Source organism: Nannobrachium achirus (genome assembly GCF_963921795.1).
Source record: "Nannobrachium achirus genome assembly, chromosome: 5".
NCBI lineage: Eukaryota > Metazoa > Chordata > Actinopteri > Myctophiformes > Myctophidae > Nannobrachium > Nannobrachium achirus.
In genome coordinates, this window is record NC_137814.1 from 44,851,924 (window position 1) to 44,870,193 (window position 18,270).

An 18,270-nucleotide genomic window follows, 5' to 3' on the forward strand; every position below is an offset into this window, starting at 1 on the left:
CAGTGCTCATTCCAGTTTATTGAAAACGTTGTGCCCATATTGGCCGTTGCTGGGGTCAGGAAAGGCCACTGTTGACACCGAGGTAATAATTACCTCCAAAGCGTGAGAGCACAATAACAAGGGCATTTCCTTTTATCAGGGGCATCTGTGTTCATTTTTGCTGTTTGCTTGTGGTTGGTTCACGCCAAGAAGACCTCCTTTGACAAGGGCAATATTTTAACCACAGCCAGTTGTACGTTGTGTCATCACATTTAATCCCCCTACCTCGTCCTCCTCGGGTGACACATGTGACAAAAGGGGATGTCTGTTAACATGTAGCTGCATCGTAACTGAAATTTATGAGCAAGATAGGCTACCGGTTTGACGACCTGACCGCTTGAGAGGAGAAACGCGACCTGAAGTGAACTGAGCTCTCTCACTGGCACAATGGCAGCCGGGGCCAGAGATTCAAATACACAGTAAGTGTTCAGTTAACTCAAGAGAGTGTAGCACTCAGGAATTTGCAGTGTGCACTTGTGCACACAGACATCACAATGGAGGCTGTGGAATTTTGTGAAACATATAGTTACAGCGCAACACACACACAAACACACACACACACTAGTCCTATATAGGGAGAAATGATCTCAGAGTCAAACTTCTTGCTGATGTCAGCCTCAGTCAGAAATCAAATTATATAGACTACAACAGATGTTATGCTTCTGTCAAGCAACATTTAGCTAGCAAAACTTTTCCTTTCAGCCGAGTTGGACTGCTGCAAAGAAGTAAAATAAATAAATAAAGCGAATTCCCTGACTTCGACACACTGGTCAGACAAGCTTATGAAACCCGCCTGTGTGAGGCCTCAGTTGCACTCTTCCCCTTACGTGGTTCACTCTTTGCTAGGCTGAGAGGAGCGAGAAGGGGGGGGGGCCCCAGCGGTACAATTACACAACTTGTTTATGATGTATGGATTTAGAATCTCACGCAAACTGATTTGATGACATCGCCAAGTTTGCTCCCATTTCCCCTCTCTCCGCTTTTTTTTATAAACGTTGAGTTCCCCCACTGTTTATCTTCATTCTTCAGATAGAGCTCTTTTTAAATCCAGTAATATTAATAACAATAATGGCACGGTTTTAGCCCTTTGACAGCTAACTGGGTTAAGCACAGAACGTGAAGGACCGACTTCAAACACAGCACAAAAGAGTGGCAATTCTTGTTAATCTGGCTGGAAAACAAATATAAGCGAACCATGCACAATGCTGTTGCCTCAGAATTGTCCTGTAAAATAAGATACACCTTTACTAGTAGACGGACCAAAAACAGTTCAAGCCCTGGCCATAAGGACAAAAGCCTTGCCAAGAGCATTGCTCTCAGAGAAGAGTAATATGCTGTATGTCTCAGTCCACAGTGAGGATAGTGATTAACCGGCAGACACAGCAGTGCATGCTGTTCCAAAGATCCTAAACATCCCATGATTCAAATAGATGAACAACACCTTTCCACACAGAAAATGCAAAGTGGGATTCAATTTAGAAACAAGGAAAAAGATGCTAAATAATAATTATAATAAGTGCAGGAAAAGCATTGTTATTTTTTGAATATAGCTTAAATGAATGACCTCCCCAGACGAACTAAAGTAAATATTACCCACCATTGGCAATGTTTGAGATATTTTACTATATTTTATACACAACATTTAATTGAACTATTTCTCCAAGTCAAGTTCAAATTGAGAAATGCATCAGGGTTGAAATGCTGTTTATAAAGACAATTATGAACTTTAAATTGTCTTTCATCTCTAAATCACTAGTAACCCTCAATGTGATAAATATGGTGTTCTCAGCAATATGGGACAGTAGGTCAAAGTGTGATATCAAACATTATGAAATGTAGTGTGCCGTTTCCTTATAATAAACTGGACCATGATGTAATTATCTGCAGAATGTTTCTTTTAAACCACAGGTTCTCTATATGGGATCTGGGGACCAGGGGTCCTTACTCCTTCCATGATGGGAGCTCCAGTGCAGGGGGTCCTCAATTAACTGATTGATAAGTTTGGAACCAAATGTACCCTTACAGCTGTGTAAGCCCGAAGAGTACATGGAGAATCGATCTTTTAATATGATTTAGTGTATAAATTGCATTGGGGTCCCACAGATAATAAAATGGTGGTCATTGATGCTGCCACGCAGAAATAAATCTGGTTCTTGGCCAGCAGTGATGGCTATAATCTGTTCATTCTCAGCGCTCCACTTCTGGACAACACATTTTGTTTACAGTTCTCGTGGAGCCAAACAGCCGATAAGTGCAACCTTTGTCCCTTCAGACCTTCAACACATCGCTACTGCTCCCTAGTACCTGTGTCATTATCATTATTATTATGAGACAAGACAGCTGTCAATCCCGTTGTTCTGGCTGAAACGTACATCATTGGTTCTCAAAAAAAGGGCTCCTTGTGGGAGTTCCAGGGGGTCCCCAGCTAAATGATAGTTGGGAACCAAATGGACCCTTATGGGACTGTGTAGTGTACAAATGTAGAAATGTGTACATTTGTACTCTTAGTTAAATTAATATTGATTTTCACAATATAAATTGGGGTCTCGTAGATAGAATTAAATTCCAATTAAATGGGGGTCCCTGGCATATCTTTTCAAATATGAGGGTTAATAAGTGTCAATTTGAGGGGTCCTTGACATGAAAAAGTGTTGAGTACCACTGATGTACATTAATGTGACACAAAACAAGTGGTGTTTTGTTTGTTGATCAATACTTACTCTCTCCGGCCGTTGGGTGACAGATACACACAATGAAGACACTGATGGTCACAGAAACCACAAAGAAAGTCCGGAGCCACATATTGACTCGGGTTTAAGTCAATACCATCCAACGCTAGCTCCCTGTGTGCTGGAGCTAGTGGCTGTTGCGAATAATCCCTTGTTGTTGTGATGATGTTGTGCTCGCACTTCCAAACTGTCAAAAAGAAACGATTCCAGGGGACGTGATGGGTTTTATGTGCACGAACCAACAGGTAAACAAAAATATAAACACATCGTCAACCCGGTGGAAATGGGCGGAGGGAAGGAAGCAAGGAAGCAGGAGAGTCCAACGTGTTCGGCTTGCAGCAGTTCAGACGGCTAACGTTAGCCACTTCATGGCTAATAATAATAATGGCTGTCGGGGTGGAAATTCACCGCCAGCACCTCTCGTTCATTCATTTATTCAATGTCATCGGACGCTGTTGATATTCAGTCATGATGTGTTCGTTCCTGGTCAAATACATCGGTGCAGCCGTTTAAAAATGAGCGAAAGCAGAAGTCAAAATATACAAGGCGATCCGATCAGAACAGGCCACGAGTTTTTTTTTTTTTTGTACAGTACTGGCTTGCTTGCAATTGCAAGTTCAATTCAATAACAAAATGCCTGGTGTTTAAGATAATCACGCACGTCTCAGTTTATACGGTCTTCTTTGTGCTGTGTCTGGTTGTTTTAGCATGAAGATATTTGCAGACAGACACTGACGACCATGCCAGCTTTTTGATGATCGGAGCCGTGGCAGGCAGCGTGGCGTAGTCTGTGTAAACTCACTGCGTTAGTGCGTTTCACTCAAAAAAGACAAGCATGAAAACCCCGTGCGAAGCCCGTCAGTAAACCAAGAAGCACATTTCTCTCGTTACACGTGGACGATCTGATGGCCAAGGCAGCAGCGCTCCGGGGTCGAAGCGCAGAAACAACGATCGAACGGCTCCAAAACAAAACTCTTGTGGAGTCTTCTCTTCAACGCTGCTGTGATTTGAATGAGTGTTGTTCTTCTGTCATCATCATACTTCTGATCATCAGCTCTGTGTCGTTGTTGTGGGAAACCTAGTCCAACGCGCTGCTGCTCAAAAGGTTCTCAATCATGCAATTAACCTTGAACGATTGTTTTAAGGAAAACAATATATGTTTATATATTCCAAAATGTAAGTAAAACGAAGGCTTTTTTCTCTGTTCCCCCAGCAGAGGTAGATTATGCAGTCTCCATGCGAGTCCCCATAGGATCCCCTTCTTCCCTGCTTCTCCTCCTCCAGTAAACAAACCTGCCAGTGAGCCAGATGGGCTGCTGGGGAAACACGGAATGGACTTGTCTACTTGGATTTACACAATATACAGCAGCGAGTTGAAGAAAGTTTAATGCAACTGCAGTGTGAGTTTATTATAGCAGTCCTATAGCAGTATAGACGGTCCTTTTTTTAGGAAAGCATCACCATGCCAACGTAATACTATTTCATCATATATAGACCTATGTGTCACGTACATATTATGAAAAAGTTAAGTACTATGATGTTGGCCACAGTTTGTGTTTGTGTGTGTGTGTGTGTGTGTGTGTGTGTGTGTGTGTGTGTGTGTGTGTGTGTGTGTGTGTGTGTGTGTGTGTGTGTGAGAGAGAGTGCTGTGGAAAACGATCAATGCTGGGAGCAAACTTTGGTTACACTATACAATGCATTATAATGCGCTTATAAGGCATTATAACACTCGTTATAAATGTTTGACGTATTATAAGTTCTGGTCATAATTATTAGCTCAGTGGAACTGGACATTAACTTTGCTAGTTAAAGAAGTTGTTACATTATGTTGTTATGCATAATTATAAACATTTCTAGCAAGTGTTATAATGTCTCATAAGCATTATAATGTATTATAAAAATGTGGTTATAGACCCAACCTTAACATAAAGTCTTACGCCTTACCCAAACTTTTTCAACTGTGCCATTTTTAACATGTCCCTTAAATTGGTTGCTTTTTCATCAAATATTAGGTTCCAATTGGTTCAATTTTTACACTCTCGGGTTAAATAAACATTGTATAGCCTACTTTGTGAGCTCAAGGTATGAATGATTGATAATTCTGAATGAATTGTCTTGCACGCACACACATCTGGGCACACACATTTGCCCTGAATTTCCATCAATAAAGGCATATCATTCCTATCTTACTTTGATTTATGATTGATTTACAACTGTACTTGCCCAGAAGACTTTATTTTTACAATTATCTCTCCATCTCATCTAATGATCATTTTAAAATGTCCCTGTTAGAAATGTTTTTGCCCTGTCTGAAAATATCCACCTTTTTATGTTTCAAATATTTTATTGTAAAGCACCGGTTAAGGTATACAGTTTCAAATCAAATATACAGTACTTCCCTATTTTCTAAAACAAACAGACATACACAAACAATGTCAAACGTACATATGGGGTGAAACTGTTCACAACCGAACCAAGGCTGCTTTTACATAACCAAAAAGCAAAAACGTGACTGAACATTTGTGGACTTGTGCCACCGAAAGGTCAAAGGGGAAGAAGATCCATAAATCCTTTAAGTAGAGGAAAAAGATGAAGGAGGAGATGTTTGTAGGAAGCCAGCCATTGTTTAGAAACACAACTCACTCCACATAGCTGCTTCCCTACAAACAGTGAATCACCACACATCTTCTCCATGCACATGTACAGCATATCTGTCTATTTCTAGATTCTTCATGTATCCACCCATACACCTTCCTATCTGACTCTCATTCCTGTGTCCCAACCCCTGACCATGAACCTCTCACACACTCAGACATGATAATGGAGCAACAATTATTTAAAAAAGAAAAGAAAACCTTTCCCCCAGATAGAATTACGCACTACAATGTGGTCACAATTGAGTGTACAATCGCAACGGAAGGAGGAAAATGTCTAAAACTATTCTTCCTGTCATGTCTGGGCCTTGGACTTATGTTACAATGCCATCTCCTTTACAACTGCTAACGCACTACCTGTTTACATCCTTCCCTCCCAGGCAGCACCGTGTTTGGTGGGAGATGAACGTGTCCTGTAGTCAGATCAACTAAAATAGAACCCTATCTTACAGGAACACAAAAACAACACTCCCTTACGAGATATGTCTGTAACAACAGCTTAGTTGTACCGGCGGTGAATGATACCTCCCCATGGGCAAAGATTGCACAACTGAGGCTTTAAACCACAGTATAAGTAGCCTACAAGAAAGCAGTGAAAAATATCTAGTTTGTTGTGGGCTTATACTTTATATCTTTTTCAACTCTAAATAAACAATCCAACTTAAAAAAAGTACCACACAATTAATTAATTATTTATAGGCTATAATGTCAAGTTTTGTGATAAACTGACCACTAACTACACACTGAGGTTTTTAATGACCATCTTCTGCTCCCATATGAAGACGCGAAAGTCACTTTCTGTCCGGCCTATTCGCAACACTTCGAGTTGTGATGGGAAGTCACCATTATACTGAAAAAACAGAGACATATTAACTGAACCTAATAGACTTAATGTCATCTTTTCAAAATGCATATTTACCGTATAGTTTGTGTTTATATGCTTATTTCGCAATACCTATTGCGCAATCCTCTGTAGAGTGAGTTTGTCATTATCATCACGAAAGTATCGGGTTACAAGAGGGAAGGGGGGGGTCAGCTGCACAGTGGGAGAGAGAGAGAGAGAGAGAGAGAGAGAGAGAGAGAGAGAGAGAGAGATACAGTACGGTACAGTAGAGTACAGTACAGTAAGATACAGTAGATTACAGTACAGTAAGATACAGTACAGCAAGGTACAGTAGAGTACAGCAAAGTACAGTAAGATACAGTACAGCAAGGTACAGTAGAGTACAGCAAAGTACAATACGGTACAGCAAGGTACAGTAGAGTACAGCAAAGTACAGTACAATACGGTACAGTCAGGTACAGTAGAGTACAGCAAAGTACAGTACAATACGGTACAGTAAAAGTACAGTACAATACGGTACAGTCAGGTACAGTAGAGTACAGCAAAGTACAGTACAATACGGTACAGTAGAGTACAGCAAAGTACAGTAAGGTAAAGTAGAGTACAGTAGAGTTCAGGTACAGTAGAGTACAGCAAAGTACAGTACAATACGGTACAGTCAGGTACAGTAGAGTACAGCAAAGTACAGTACAATACGGTACAGTCAGGTACAGTAGAGTACAGCAAAGTACAGTACAATACGGTACAGTAGAGTACAGCAAAGTACAGTAAGGTAAAGTAGAGTACAGTAGAGTACAGTAAGGTAAAGTAGAGTACAGTTGAGTACATTAAAGTACAGTAAGGTACAGTAAGGTATAGTAAGGTACAGTAGAGTACATTAAAGTACAGTACAGTAAGGTATAGTAAGGTACAGTAGAGTACATTAAAGTACAGTACAGTAAGGTACAGTAGAGTACATTAAAATACAGTACAGTAAGGTACAGTAGAGTACAGTAAAGTACAGTACAGTAAGGTATAGTAAGGTACAGTAGAGTACATTAAAGTACAGTACAGTAAGGTATAGTAAGGTACAGTAGAGTACATTAAAGTACAGTACAGTAAGGTATAGTAAGGTACAGTAGAGTACATTAAAGTACAGTACATTAAGGTACAGTAGAGTACATTAAAGTACAGTAAGGTACAGTAGAGTACAGTAAAGTACAGTACAGTAAGTGGATGGATGGATGGATGTGGATGGATGTGGATGGATGCATGGATGGATGGATGTGGATGGATGCATGGATGTGGATGGATGGATGGATGGATGGATGGATGGATGGATGGATGGATGTGGATGGGTGGATGGATGTGGATGGATGGATGGATTTGAATCTATGGATGGATGGATGTGGATGCATGGATGGATGGATGTGGATGGATGGATGGATGGATGTGGATGGATGGATGGATGGGTGTGGATGGATGGATGTGGATGGATGGATGGATGGATGTGGATGGATGGATGTGGATGGATGCATGTATGTGGATGGATGGATGGATGCATGGATGGATGGATGCATGGATGTGGATGGATGGATGGATAGATGTGGATGGATGGATGGATGGATGGATGTGGATGGATGGATGGATGTGGATGGATGGATGGATGGATGGATGGATGTGGATGGATGGATGTGGATGGATGGATGGATGGATGCCTGGATGGATAGATGGATGGATGTGGATGGATGGATGGATGCGTGGATGGATGGATGGATGGATGTGGATGGATGGATGTGGATGGATGGATGGATGGATGGATGTGGATGGATGGATGGATGTGTGGATGGATAGATGGATGGATGGATGTGGATGGATGGATGGATGGATGGATGGATGGATGGATGTGGATGGATGGATGTGGATGGATGGATGGATGGATGCATGGATGTGGATGGATGGATGCATGGATGCATGGATGGATGGATGGATGTGGATGGATGGATGGATGGATGTGGATGGATGGATGCATGGATGTGGATGGATGGATGTGGATGGATGGATGGATGTGGATGGATGGATGGATGTGGATGGATGGATGTGGGTGGATCACTGCTGCAACGTAGCTGTGAGCGCCTGCGAAGCAGGCGCGATCTCTAGATGTGAGCGGCCCGAAGGGCCGCGAACCTCTAGTGTTTAACAATTGTCAATCACACATTTTTGTGAGGAAGAGAAGTGTAGAACAGGTGAATGTTCTCCATTCCGACATGTCGCCACTCCGACATTGACTTCTTATTGTCGGAGTGGCGACACTTCCATAGAGGTTAAGTTTGGGGTTAGTGTCGGAATGGAGACATGTAACCTGTAGAACCGATACCTAAAACTGGCTGGCTGACTGACTGACTGATTGACTGATTCACACTATTGTACATTGTAGGCTATTGTACTTTAGATTGTTTATGTGCAGAGCTCTACAGTAGTATAGCACATAACTGTCTCTCCCTTCTTTTTATTGACCTTGGTTAAAATTGTGCAAGATGGCTGCTTCAAGTCAAGACATTGTTTCTATGCACAGATTCACACTGCAAGAACAGTGGGGGTATATACAAAATAATTGTGGCCTTAGTGTGCTTATTTTTTGAGCGGTGGTCACACCGTCTCCATAGCGTGGCCGTGTGTGTATGTGTGCGTGCAGGGGCGGCCTTTGGAATCTGGAGGCCCGTTTCAAGAGCTATTGATGCCCTGTGGCATCCTATAAGTTAACAAGGTTATGATTATTGAAAACATGTATGTCAGTAATTCTAGGTGGACTTAACTTGACTTTGGACAGGTGGAATAGTTAAACTCATTACTTTACCTGAGTTAAATCTTCCACATTGTACTTGAATGTGTTGACAATAAATAATAATCCTTTGTGTTTCATTAGCAATCGTGAGTGACAAAACAGCAGAACTTGCAGTGACGAGCTGCATGTTGAACAAGGCTAGAAAGATACCAAGGATTCGACAGTGATGTCACTGTTATGAGACACTGAAGTACCCCATTATACCACTCAAAGCTTGTTATAAAGATACCAAGGATTCGTCAGTGATGTCACTGTTATGCAACGGAGAAGAAGCCAGTTGGGTGATTTGTCCATTCTGCTGGCTAGCTCTTGGAGGCCCCCTGGAAGCCGAGGCCCGTTTCAATTGAAACGGGTGAAACATAGCAAAGGCCGCCCATGCGTGCGTGTATCCGTTTGTGGGTGTCTGTCTGTATGTAGCCTGAGCCAGGCCTGCAATACCGTTGAGTGACCAGAGAGGTGCTGATGCAGTGTTACTGCAGTGTTTAACACTTCAAAATGGCCATAAACTCTGACCATTGCTCTCATCAGCGCATTATAGGACTAGATAAAAAAAATCTAGTATTGTGCATGTGTGTGTGCGATTTTGCAAAATAACCAAATTGCTATGGAGTTACTTTCAAAAGCTTATTGAGCGGTGGTCACACCGTCTCCTATACGTGGCCGTGTGTGTGGGTATGTATGTATGCGTCCGTCCGTGTCTGTATGTAGCCTGCAGTACCTTTTCTGACCACACATGTTAAGGGAGGGGCGCTGTTCTTCAGGCCAGGCCAGGCACACTCTCACACACACACACACACACACACACACGCGTGTGCACACACACACACACACACACACACACACACACACACACACACACACACACACACACACACACACGCGCGTGTGCACACACACACACACACACACACACACACACACACACACACACACACACACACACACACACACACACACACACACACAGCCTCCACCTCTCAGTTTTTTCCTTTTATATGAAAACCATGGTCAGAAGTATTATTTTCTCAACTCTTCCAGTTCCAACCAGATAAGAGTCATTGTTGGACAGAAGTAGGCCTATTGATGTGGTATTGATGCTAAGATGAAGTAAAACAAATGACTTACAAACACATGATCTGAATGACCTCTTGTAGTCAGGCCAGGGGGTCTGTCTGTGTGTTGTTGAGCACAGACTCAATGGTTGGTAAGATTTCTATGAAAAGGTTCTGTCACTGTATTGCTTTTTTGTCCACTCCTATGAGGGCCATGAGTGTGATACTCTGTAACATAAGCTGACATTTGATTTACACTGATTCCTAGGTTGCCATCGCAAAGATGTGGTTAGATGTAAAGAACATTGCATTGATGGCTGCAGTTATACTCTGTTTTGATGCTGGTTTCTGTGGCATATTAACACAAAATTACACTATGCAGACTTGAACAAGAACAAATTACATAAATGTAAATTATGACTGTGATACCAGTTCCTCAACCTCCACAGGAGGTTGTTTTTCGCGCCCAGGCCAGCTGGGGACCGCAACCCTAACCCACCGTCGGACTAATGGGACGTCGGACTATCGAGATTTTGCCAGAAAATCGCCAATTCCGGATGGAATTCTGACCATAGTTTTAATTTGCCTAATTTTCAACTCGCATTTCCACAAGTGTTGGGTCTGCGACTTCAGGGACGCATGCCTAAACTAAAACTAGTGTAAAGCAATCAGACAGGCTTCATAAAAAGCTGCTGTTTTTTCATTAGTTGTAACGAAGGCCTTTGACCGCCTATGAAGGTGCTTGGGCTTTGGTTCCCCTTTTATTGATCTGGACAAGTTGTTATTATAATAATCCACCAGCTGTGGTGCTCATGGGAAATAATTAATTAGATTTGCAGTAGGACAAATTGAGGTGACTGCAAAGACAAAATGGAAATGGGGTGGGGAGCATCCACTTTACTCCCTGATAATTTAGGCTCGTACAAACAAGCTCGGCATCATTTAAAGGCATTGTTTGCAAGATTTATCATTTACTATGGGAATAATTATGTGACACCAAGGTTAAGAAACATTGGGCAGCAGATCTGGCAGAGGATATATTATCCCTGATTATTGGAAGTCATGTTTGAATAACATTAATACAATATTAAGGAAATGGGTGTAAAATAACACACAAAAGACATTGGACATCACAACACTTACTTAATACCAATATGGTGCCACTATATTTCATCATACTTTGGACATGTCCGACGCTCAAAGGACTGGTGGAATAATATCAGAAGATTATGTTCGAAGTCCTAAACCATAAGTTTCAATTTGCTGCAAACGGTTTATGTTGGGCTCAACCGCTGAGCTCCAGTACTATAATTTCACTTCCTTTGAAAAGACATGGATTATTTTAGCTCTTACAACAGCCAGATGGATAGGCTACTACTGAGACATTGGAGGAGGAATGCCTGCCCCATCAGAAAGAATGGGTTACAACAATGGAGCATGTTTAGCTGCTTATGAGAGAGTGACATACTCTACTGAATAAACTGTTATGTGAGGCCTGGTTAACTGTAAGTGGTCAATTCAGTAATACACGGCTTACAATGGAATATTGTGCTTATCTTTGAAGAAAGTGTCTGTGTAGTTGTCTGTGTTCAGTTGATGGTGCTCTGATTAAGATAACCAATCCCTGTCTGATTTATTACTGTGACTATACCTTCAAAGAATGTACATCACCAAAAAGAGAAACAAAAGAAAATGATTACTGATCTCATTTCCACTCTGTTATATGAAGGTTTTTGGTTGCCTACTTATCTACGTAATGATCTTGGAATGCTCTCCAGTTGCTTCTAACCGCTCTGAGATGTTTACGATTACAGTGCCTCTCCTGCCTATTACACTCATTTTAAATAATAGCCTATATCCTAGGTGACTTGACAGACTCATCAAATATAGCGTTATTAGCCAGCCAAAACAGGTATTGCTATGTGCTGCCTAGAAGCCTTACTCCCTTTCTGTTGTGTGTGATCTGATGTGATCCTAAAGGCTCTCCTATATAAAAGGTGGTAATGGTCATTCAGCTGAATTACTCATCTGTAAACAAGTAGCCTGGCAGGTTCACACAAAATGTTCTTCTGAAGTTGAACACATTAGTTACCGGAAGATCATCTCTCAAAAATCGCTTTTGTACAACAAAGTATAATACAGGGTTAAGTGGTTAATTCCATTATAAAAAATCTATTGGACAAAAAAATCTACTCAACAAAAATAATGAATGTAATTAATTGCCTATCCCATTGATGCCCAAGCAGCTAGCAAACGTGTCCCAGTGTATGGCAGTTACAGCCTCGATCTCCTTCTGCTATCATATAACTGGTGCAGAAGTAACCAAGAAAGCAGATGACAGTTGTAAGCTACTTCTTGATAGAGGAAGAGCGCAAGTGTCAGAAATAAATATCCATGATTACACATGCAGTATCTGCAGAAACATATCTATTATGCTTACACAGCTTAAGAGTAAGTATAGTTATAAATACAGATACTGGGATGTGGGCCAAGCCACAGGCATATTACAACACATACACTTTTCACCCAGAGTGGCCAGGGTACTAATGTACATGTGTACATGGAGCGAAGGAGTAAACGAAAGAGATATGGATTTCAGGCTATCTGTGAACCTCAAAAGCCTTTGAGAATGATCACCTATCAGGGTGAGGGGGGCTCTTAGTCTCCCATAGCCAGACCATCAGATATCTCCACCTACAGGTACTGATAATGTATGCCTGGGGAAATCAAACATCAACACAGGCTTGAATGTTAGAAGAAATCAGCACTAACAAACCTACTGATGCCCACTTCTTTGAAAACCAGCCCTGATATACCATCCCAAAATGAAGGACCACCCTAAAGTCTTGAAACGATTCTGAATTTAAAGAATATAATAACATCATCATCACAGAACCAATGCTGTCACGACTCACAGGACCATATCAGTATACTGTAGGTGGAGATCTCTGATCGTCTGGCTATGTGAGACTAGGGCCTTCCTAACCACCTTAACCCTGGCATCCCTCTTTTGGTATGTCATTATAGGTAAAAGTGTTCAAAAACGTTCAAACATTTTCCGAAATCTTCAAAAGCATCAAAGGTTTTGTGACGTGGCACATTGTGAGCTTGTAGATTGGCAATTGTTTTGAAAGGTTTTTAATAAGGCATAAGTGGCATGGCTGTTTTGTGGATTTGGCTCTTGCTTTTAGTTTTTTCTCCTTCTTTCTTCTTTTTTGTTTACTTTCCTTGTGAACATTGACTGTGTACATTTTTTTACTCATTTTGAGAACTAGTGGGTGTTTGGCAGTACTAAAATCCCACGCATAGCCATGTGACCATCACCTTATTATTCCTACATGTAGGTATGTAGTTAGCACCCAGTTTGAGCATGACAAGTAAAACAACAGGGTCAGGGTTCAGGCTGATAAAGTTCCAGCAGAGTCCTGACGTACTACCTTATGACATACTGTTCTGTATACTGTGGTTAGTTTTGTCACTCTGCTGTGCCATAAAGTGATCGACTTTCAGAGATATATCTGAGGTCCAGCAGAGTCAGGGGATTCAAAATAAAAGATGTTCTGACTCGTGTTTGCTCAACTAATACTGTCCAACCCTTGGGGTGGCAGGGTGGTGGTGGTCTTGTGTCAAACACGCCGTACTCGCAGGCCCACACCCTTCCCACGGGTTAATGGTCAACCTTGTGTTCATGGGTGGTTTACACATAGGACATGGGAAAGTAGGCAGTGTGGCAGAGGTTAGTGACAATGCTCTTTTCACACAAGCCTGTTTGACAGGGAGAACAATACAGTTCGCCCTGTGATTCATCCCGGGCTCTTCCAAGGCGCCACTGTGCTCCGTGCCACCATGGCAGGAAAAGGGGGATGCTGTTTGTTGGGGCCAGAGTGTGACGTTCCGCCACTCGACTGACTTCCCCTTCCCAGGGCGCGCGTGGGCCCCAGGTATCTGTCCTGATGAAAGATACCTTCCTGCTGTAACTTCCAGTGTAGCCAACGATGTTTTGGAACAAGGGACAGGGCTTGATTGGATGGCTCTCATGGGTTAAGGGACACTTCATGTTAATAGTATATTGAGGAAGCCCATGTTCAGAACATGCAACAATTCTTCCAGCCTTGTGTACCTAATTGGAGCCTGATAAAATAGGTCTGCTACGACAGCTCTCTCTGCATCACACTACACTCCATTTCAGTCAAATGGCCTTTTTCATCCTTGACACGAGTACAGGCAAAAAGAACAACAACATAGTGTGTGTGTGTGTGTGTGTGTGTGTGTGTGTGTGTGTGTGTGTGTGTGTGTGTGTGTGTGTGTGTGTGTGTGTTTGTCGGGGGGGGGGCTCTTTGACCTCAGTTCACTTTCAGAGCACCTTGGAAGTGATCTGAGCTCCAAGTTTCTCTACAGCCCCCAAGCTGTGTATAACCTGTTAAAACAGGCCCGTCCTTTCCCTGCCATGGAACTGTCAAACTCATCTCAGTGCAGCTGTGTGTGCCCATATTCCTGAAAAGCTGGAAACTGTGCATTATTTTCTTAATTTGTCGTGCAGCATTGGGCATCGTCGACAGCCATAAGCTGAAATATGATCTCGCTCAAATGGAAGAGTAAAAACAGAACCTCTCCCTGAAGATCAGAGCAACCTGAGGTGAGCATGAGCACCCTGCACACACCATTAGGAGGAGGCATTGCCTCGGTGATTATCGAGCGCTTAATAAGAGATCTCATTGTGCTGATGAGTCTATCATAACCTAATCTCTCAAGACATATTCAGCAAAAAAAAAAAAGCCAGTCCCATCACTGAGCTGGTTAGGAAATAATGGACATGGATTAAGGTCTGCTATCTTTCTGTCTCTCTTTAAACCCACACAAGTGGGTGCTCCACTTGAAGACATTTGCAGGCAGACAGACCCATTTCTATCTATAGCAACACTTTAGGCAAGCATGAGAAGATTATTGGGTACATTAATTTAAGGGGAGAGAATTGTAAGTAGAGAAACTGGCTGACTAGACTATACTTTCAGTCTTGGCACATCAACCACATTAAAGATTACAAAGGTGTGAAAATGTGATCATCTCACATAGGTATTTGCTGGCAAATTTGATTTACAGGAGCTTTGATTTACAATAACAATTATTTGCCAAGTTTATCCTCCCAATATTGTTGGACAAATGGGAATCATAAGGTCAATAGAACAGAGGATCCAAATGCTAATAGAGCATCAAAGCATCAAGCATGCCCTTGAGTTTACAAAAAATCAAACCCATGTTTGAAGTATGAGCGGTGGTGTATGTGAGCAATTCATTTAGTTACGTTTAACTAATCAGTGTGTGTGTGTGTGTGTGTGTGTGTGTGTGTGTGTGTGTGTGTGTGTGTGTGTGTGTGTGTGTGTGTGTGTGCCTGGCCTACCACTGGTCACCAGCGGTATTGCAGTTGCAGCTCATGCTACAGACACGGGAACAGGCATGCATAGTCGCACGGGCACGGGCAAAGTCACGCTTAGGAGATGGTGTGACCACTGCTCAAAAAGTGGAAACTGGAAAATTCACCAGGTAATTTATGCTGCGTTACTGGTGACAAAAGCCGCCAAGCTTGGCTGGTTGAAATGTTGCCCAAGTCACACTGGGTACATGAAAACGGTATAGGGTTAAGAAGCACAGGGAACTGGTTAACAGCATGAATAAATATTTCTTCAATTTACGGACTGGAGCAGGAATTGTGGAGAGACAGAGAAGGGAAGTGGAAGTGGAGAAACAAAAACATGATTGATTGACGCTTCATTGTGTCATTGGAGTGCTGAAAAATGTTGAAGCCAGCTCAACTTTTATTTGTAATGCGTCACTCCCATCACATAGTGACAAAGTGTCAGAGATCAGTTTGTACAGAAAGTTTGCACGAGGGAGGGTGATCTCTTTTGGTGTCCCAGTCCCAGAGACATGTTCCAATGGTGGGGACGCGTCCGGAGTGCCGTCAGGTAACACCTGGAGACGGGTATGCGATTCCGTCCCCTGTCCCTGTCCCCTCCCCACGGAGCGCAACCAAACCAAACCTTAAGCCTAACCATAACCTCAGTAAAACTAACGCTGGTGAAAAGCGAACCTGCCAACGCTCCATCCCCACGTGGGTGAAATGCTAACCTGCCGACGCTGGTGAAAGCTAACCTGGTCAATGCCAACCTGTGTCTCCTATGTGCGTGGACGGGGACGTGAATAGAGATCGCCCTTGCTGGTTTGCATGGTAGTTTCAATTGAAAATGACTGTTGCTTTGTTGCCGCTCTTTGTCAAATGTTAGCTTTGCTTTACTGTATGGTTGAGGCAATTCTAACAACCAACAGACCTATAACGTGTTATAGCAAGCTGACCCTGACTGACACCATCAAAATGATGCCAGGCTTAGTAACAACATCCAAATAGATGTTCCCCCGGGGTTAACCACAGTCCAGTGTTTAATTCTCTGATATCTTTCTTTGTCAAAAGTCGATGAGCAGTTCTTGATATACGCATGCATGCTTGGAGCAGGCAAGGTCGATGATGCTCATCCGATCGACTTCACACGTGGCGCTGACTTCCTGGGGTCAGCAGCAATATCCCCATGTGAAGTTGATTGGTTGAGCAGTTCTGGAGACATGCAAAGGGCAGGCAGACAGTCAGTAAGCAATTAGCCTACACGTGTTGTTACACTGTTCCGCATATGCTGTTAGAATCGCCCCTGCGCGTGGGGGCAAATAATTTGACTTCTAGTTTTTAAATCAATATTGTGACTCTGATATTGATTGTAAAAACAATTTATGGCTTTTTACAAGTAGAACACAACTACAAGTTAACTACAGTATTTTCTGGACTATAAGGCGCACCTGACTATAAGGCGCACTGTCAATGAATGGTCTATTTTCAAACTGTTTTCATATATAAGGCGCACCTGACTATAAGGCGCACATAATAGACGCTACCGTTGCGTTATGCATCCAACAGATGGAGCTGTGCTAAAGGGAATGTCAATGTCAATGAATTATCCATATATAAGGCGCACTGGACTATAAGGCGCACTGTAGTTTTTTGAGAAAATTAAAGGCTTTTAAGTGCGCCTTATAATCCGGAAAATACGGGTATATAAAATTAGCTCAAGATGTTTTTTGATTTTGATTGATTGAAGACTTTATTAGAAGTTTGCATAGGAAAAGGTACAGTTGCATGACGGTACAGTTCACTGGTACAAGGTCTACTAAAAGGAGATCCATGAAAAGACTAAGCTTATTTCCACTGGAAACCATTAAAGTATCTCATATGTTTCCGAGTAAGTAAATCAAAACAAAAGACTGTTACAACTGGCCCCAGTCTCCGCTACAGTTTAAAATGTTGTTTGAGAAATCCATCATCAACGTAAAGAACCTAGAAAGATCTATGGCTGCAATAACTGATTTCACAAAGTGAAAACTATATGAATGCAATATTTTCCAGGTTGAAAAAAATTGCCTATATAGGAAAACTGTGAGGGAGGGAGCATGCAGGAGGACATTTTCAGTCTCAGGGCAACAGGGCCACATTAGTGCTCAGTCTTACGTAGGCCTACTACAGCCCTACATGGGAATCAGAAACACTTTCTGTTGTCACATCACATGTTTACAGTGGTTGCAAAGAGGGCAATATTATATGTGACCCCATGGGCGTACAACAGACTTTGAGCGCTTTGTGCCAAGATGAAGGCCAGATGATGTAGGCCACGCTTCAGAGCCCGGACATTTTTTGGGGGGTGGACAAAGCCAGATGTTGGAGCTCTGTCTAGAAGCACCACTCAAAAAGTAGCAAGTACGTAGACATACAGTATGGCCCTGGCTGGAGGCTCCAACAACCAAACTCTCAACAGGCATGTGGAATAACCAGGAGAAAAGAACAGATTAAGCCAGGGGTCTTCGACGTTTTCAGCCAAGGACCCCTTAGTTGAGAGAGAGATGAAGCAGGGACCCCCACAACCACAGATTCCATATAGCTCCATCGTGACAGCACAATCATCAGTGTATTTTGGATTCATGTCAATTTTGTTTTCAGATATTTAACCACTTGAACCATACTTAATACATTTGACCTTTCACTGTACTTGGTCTGCTCTTTTTCCTCTCTACACCAAACCCCTTTGCCTAA

General features: G+C 42.3%; 1 protein-coding gene across 1 annotated transcript in view; it reads right to left on the reverse strand.

The window, feature by feature from the left end:
* insra (insulin receptor a) overlaps nucleotides 1–4,047 on the reverse strand; it is a 74,403-nt gene extending 70,356 nt beyond the window's left edge. Inside the window, exon 1 of the mRNA XM_080726591.1 lies at nucleotides 2,760–4,047. Coding sequence (XP_080582717.1) covers nucleotides 2,760–2,841 — 82 coding nt within the window. The 5' untranslated portion in view covers nucleotides 2,842–4,047. The remainder of the gene's footprint in view (nucleotides 1–2,759) is intronic.
* Nucleotides 4,048–18,270: the final 14,223 nt, after the last annotated feature.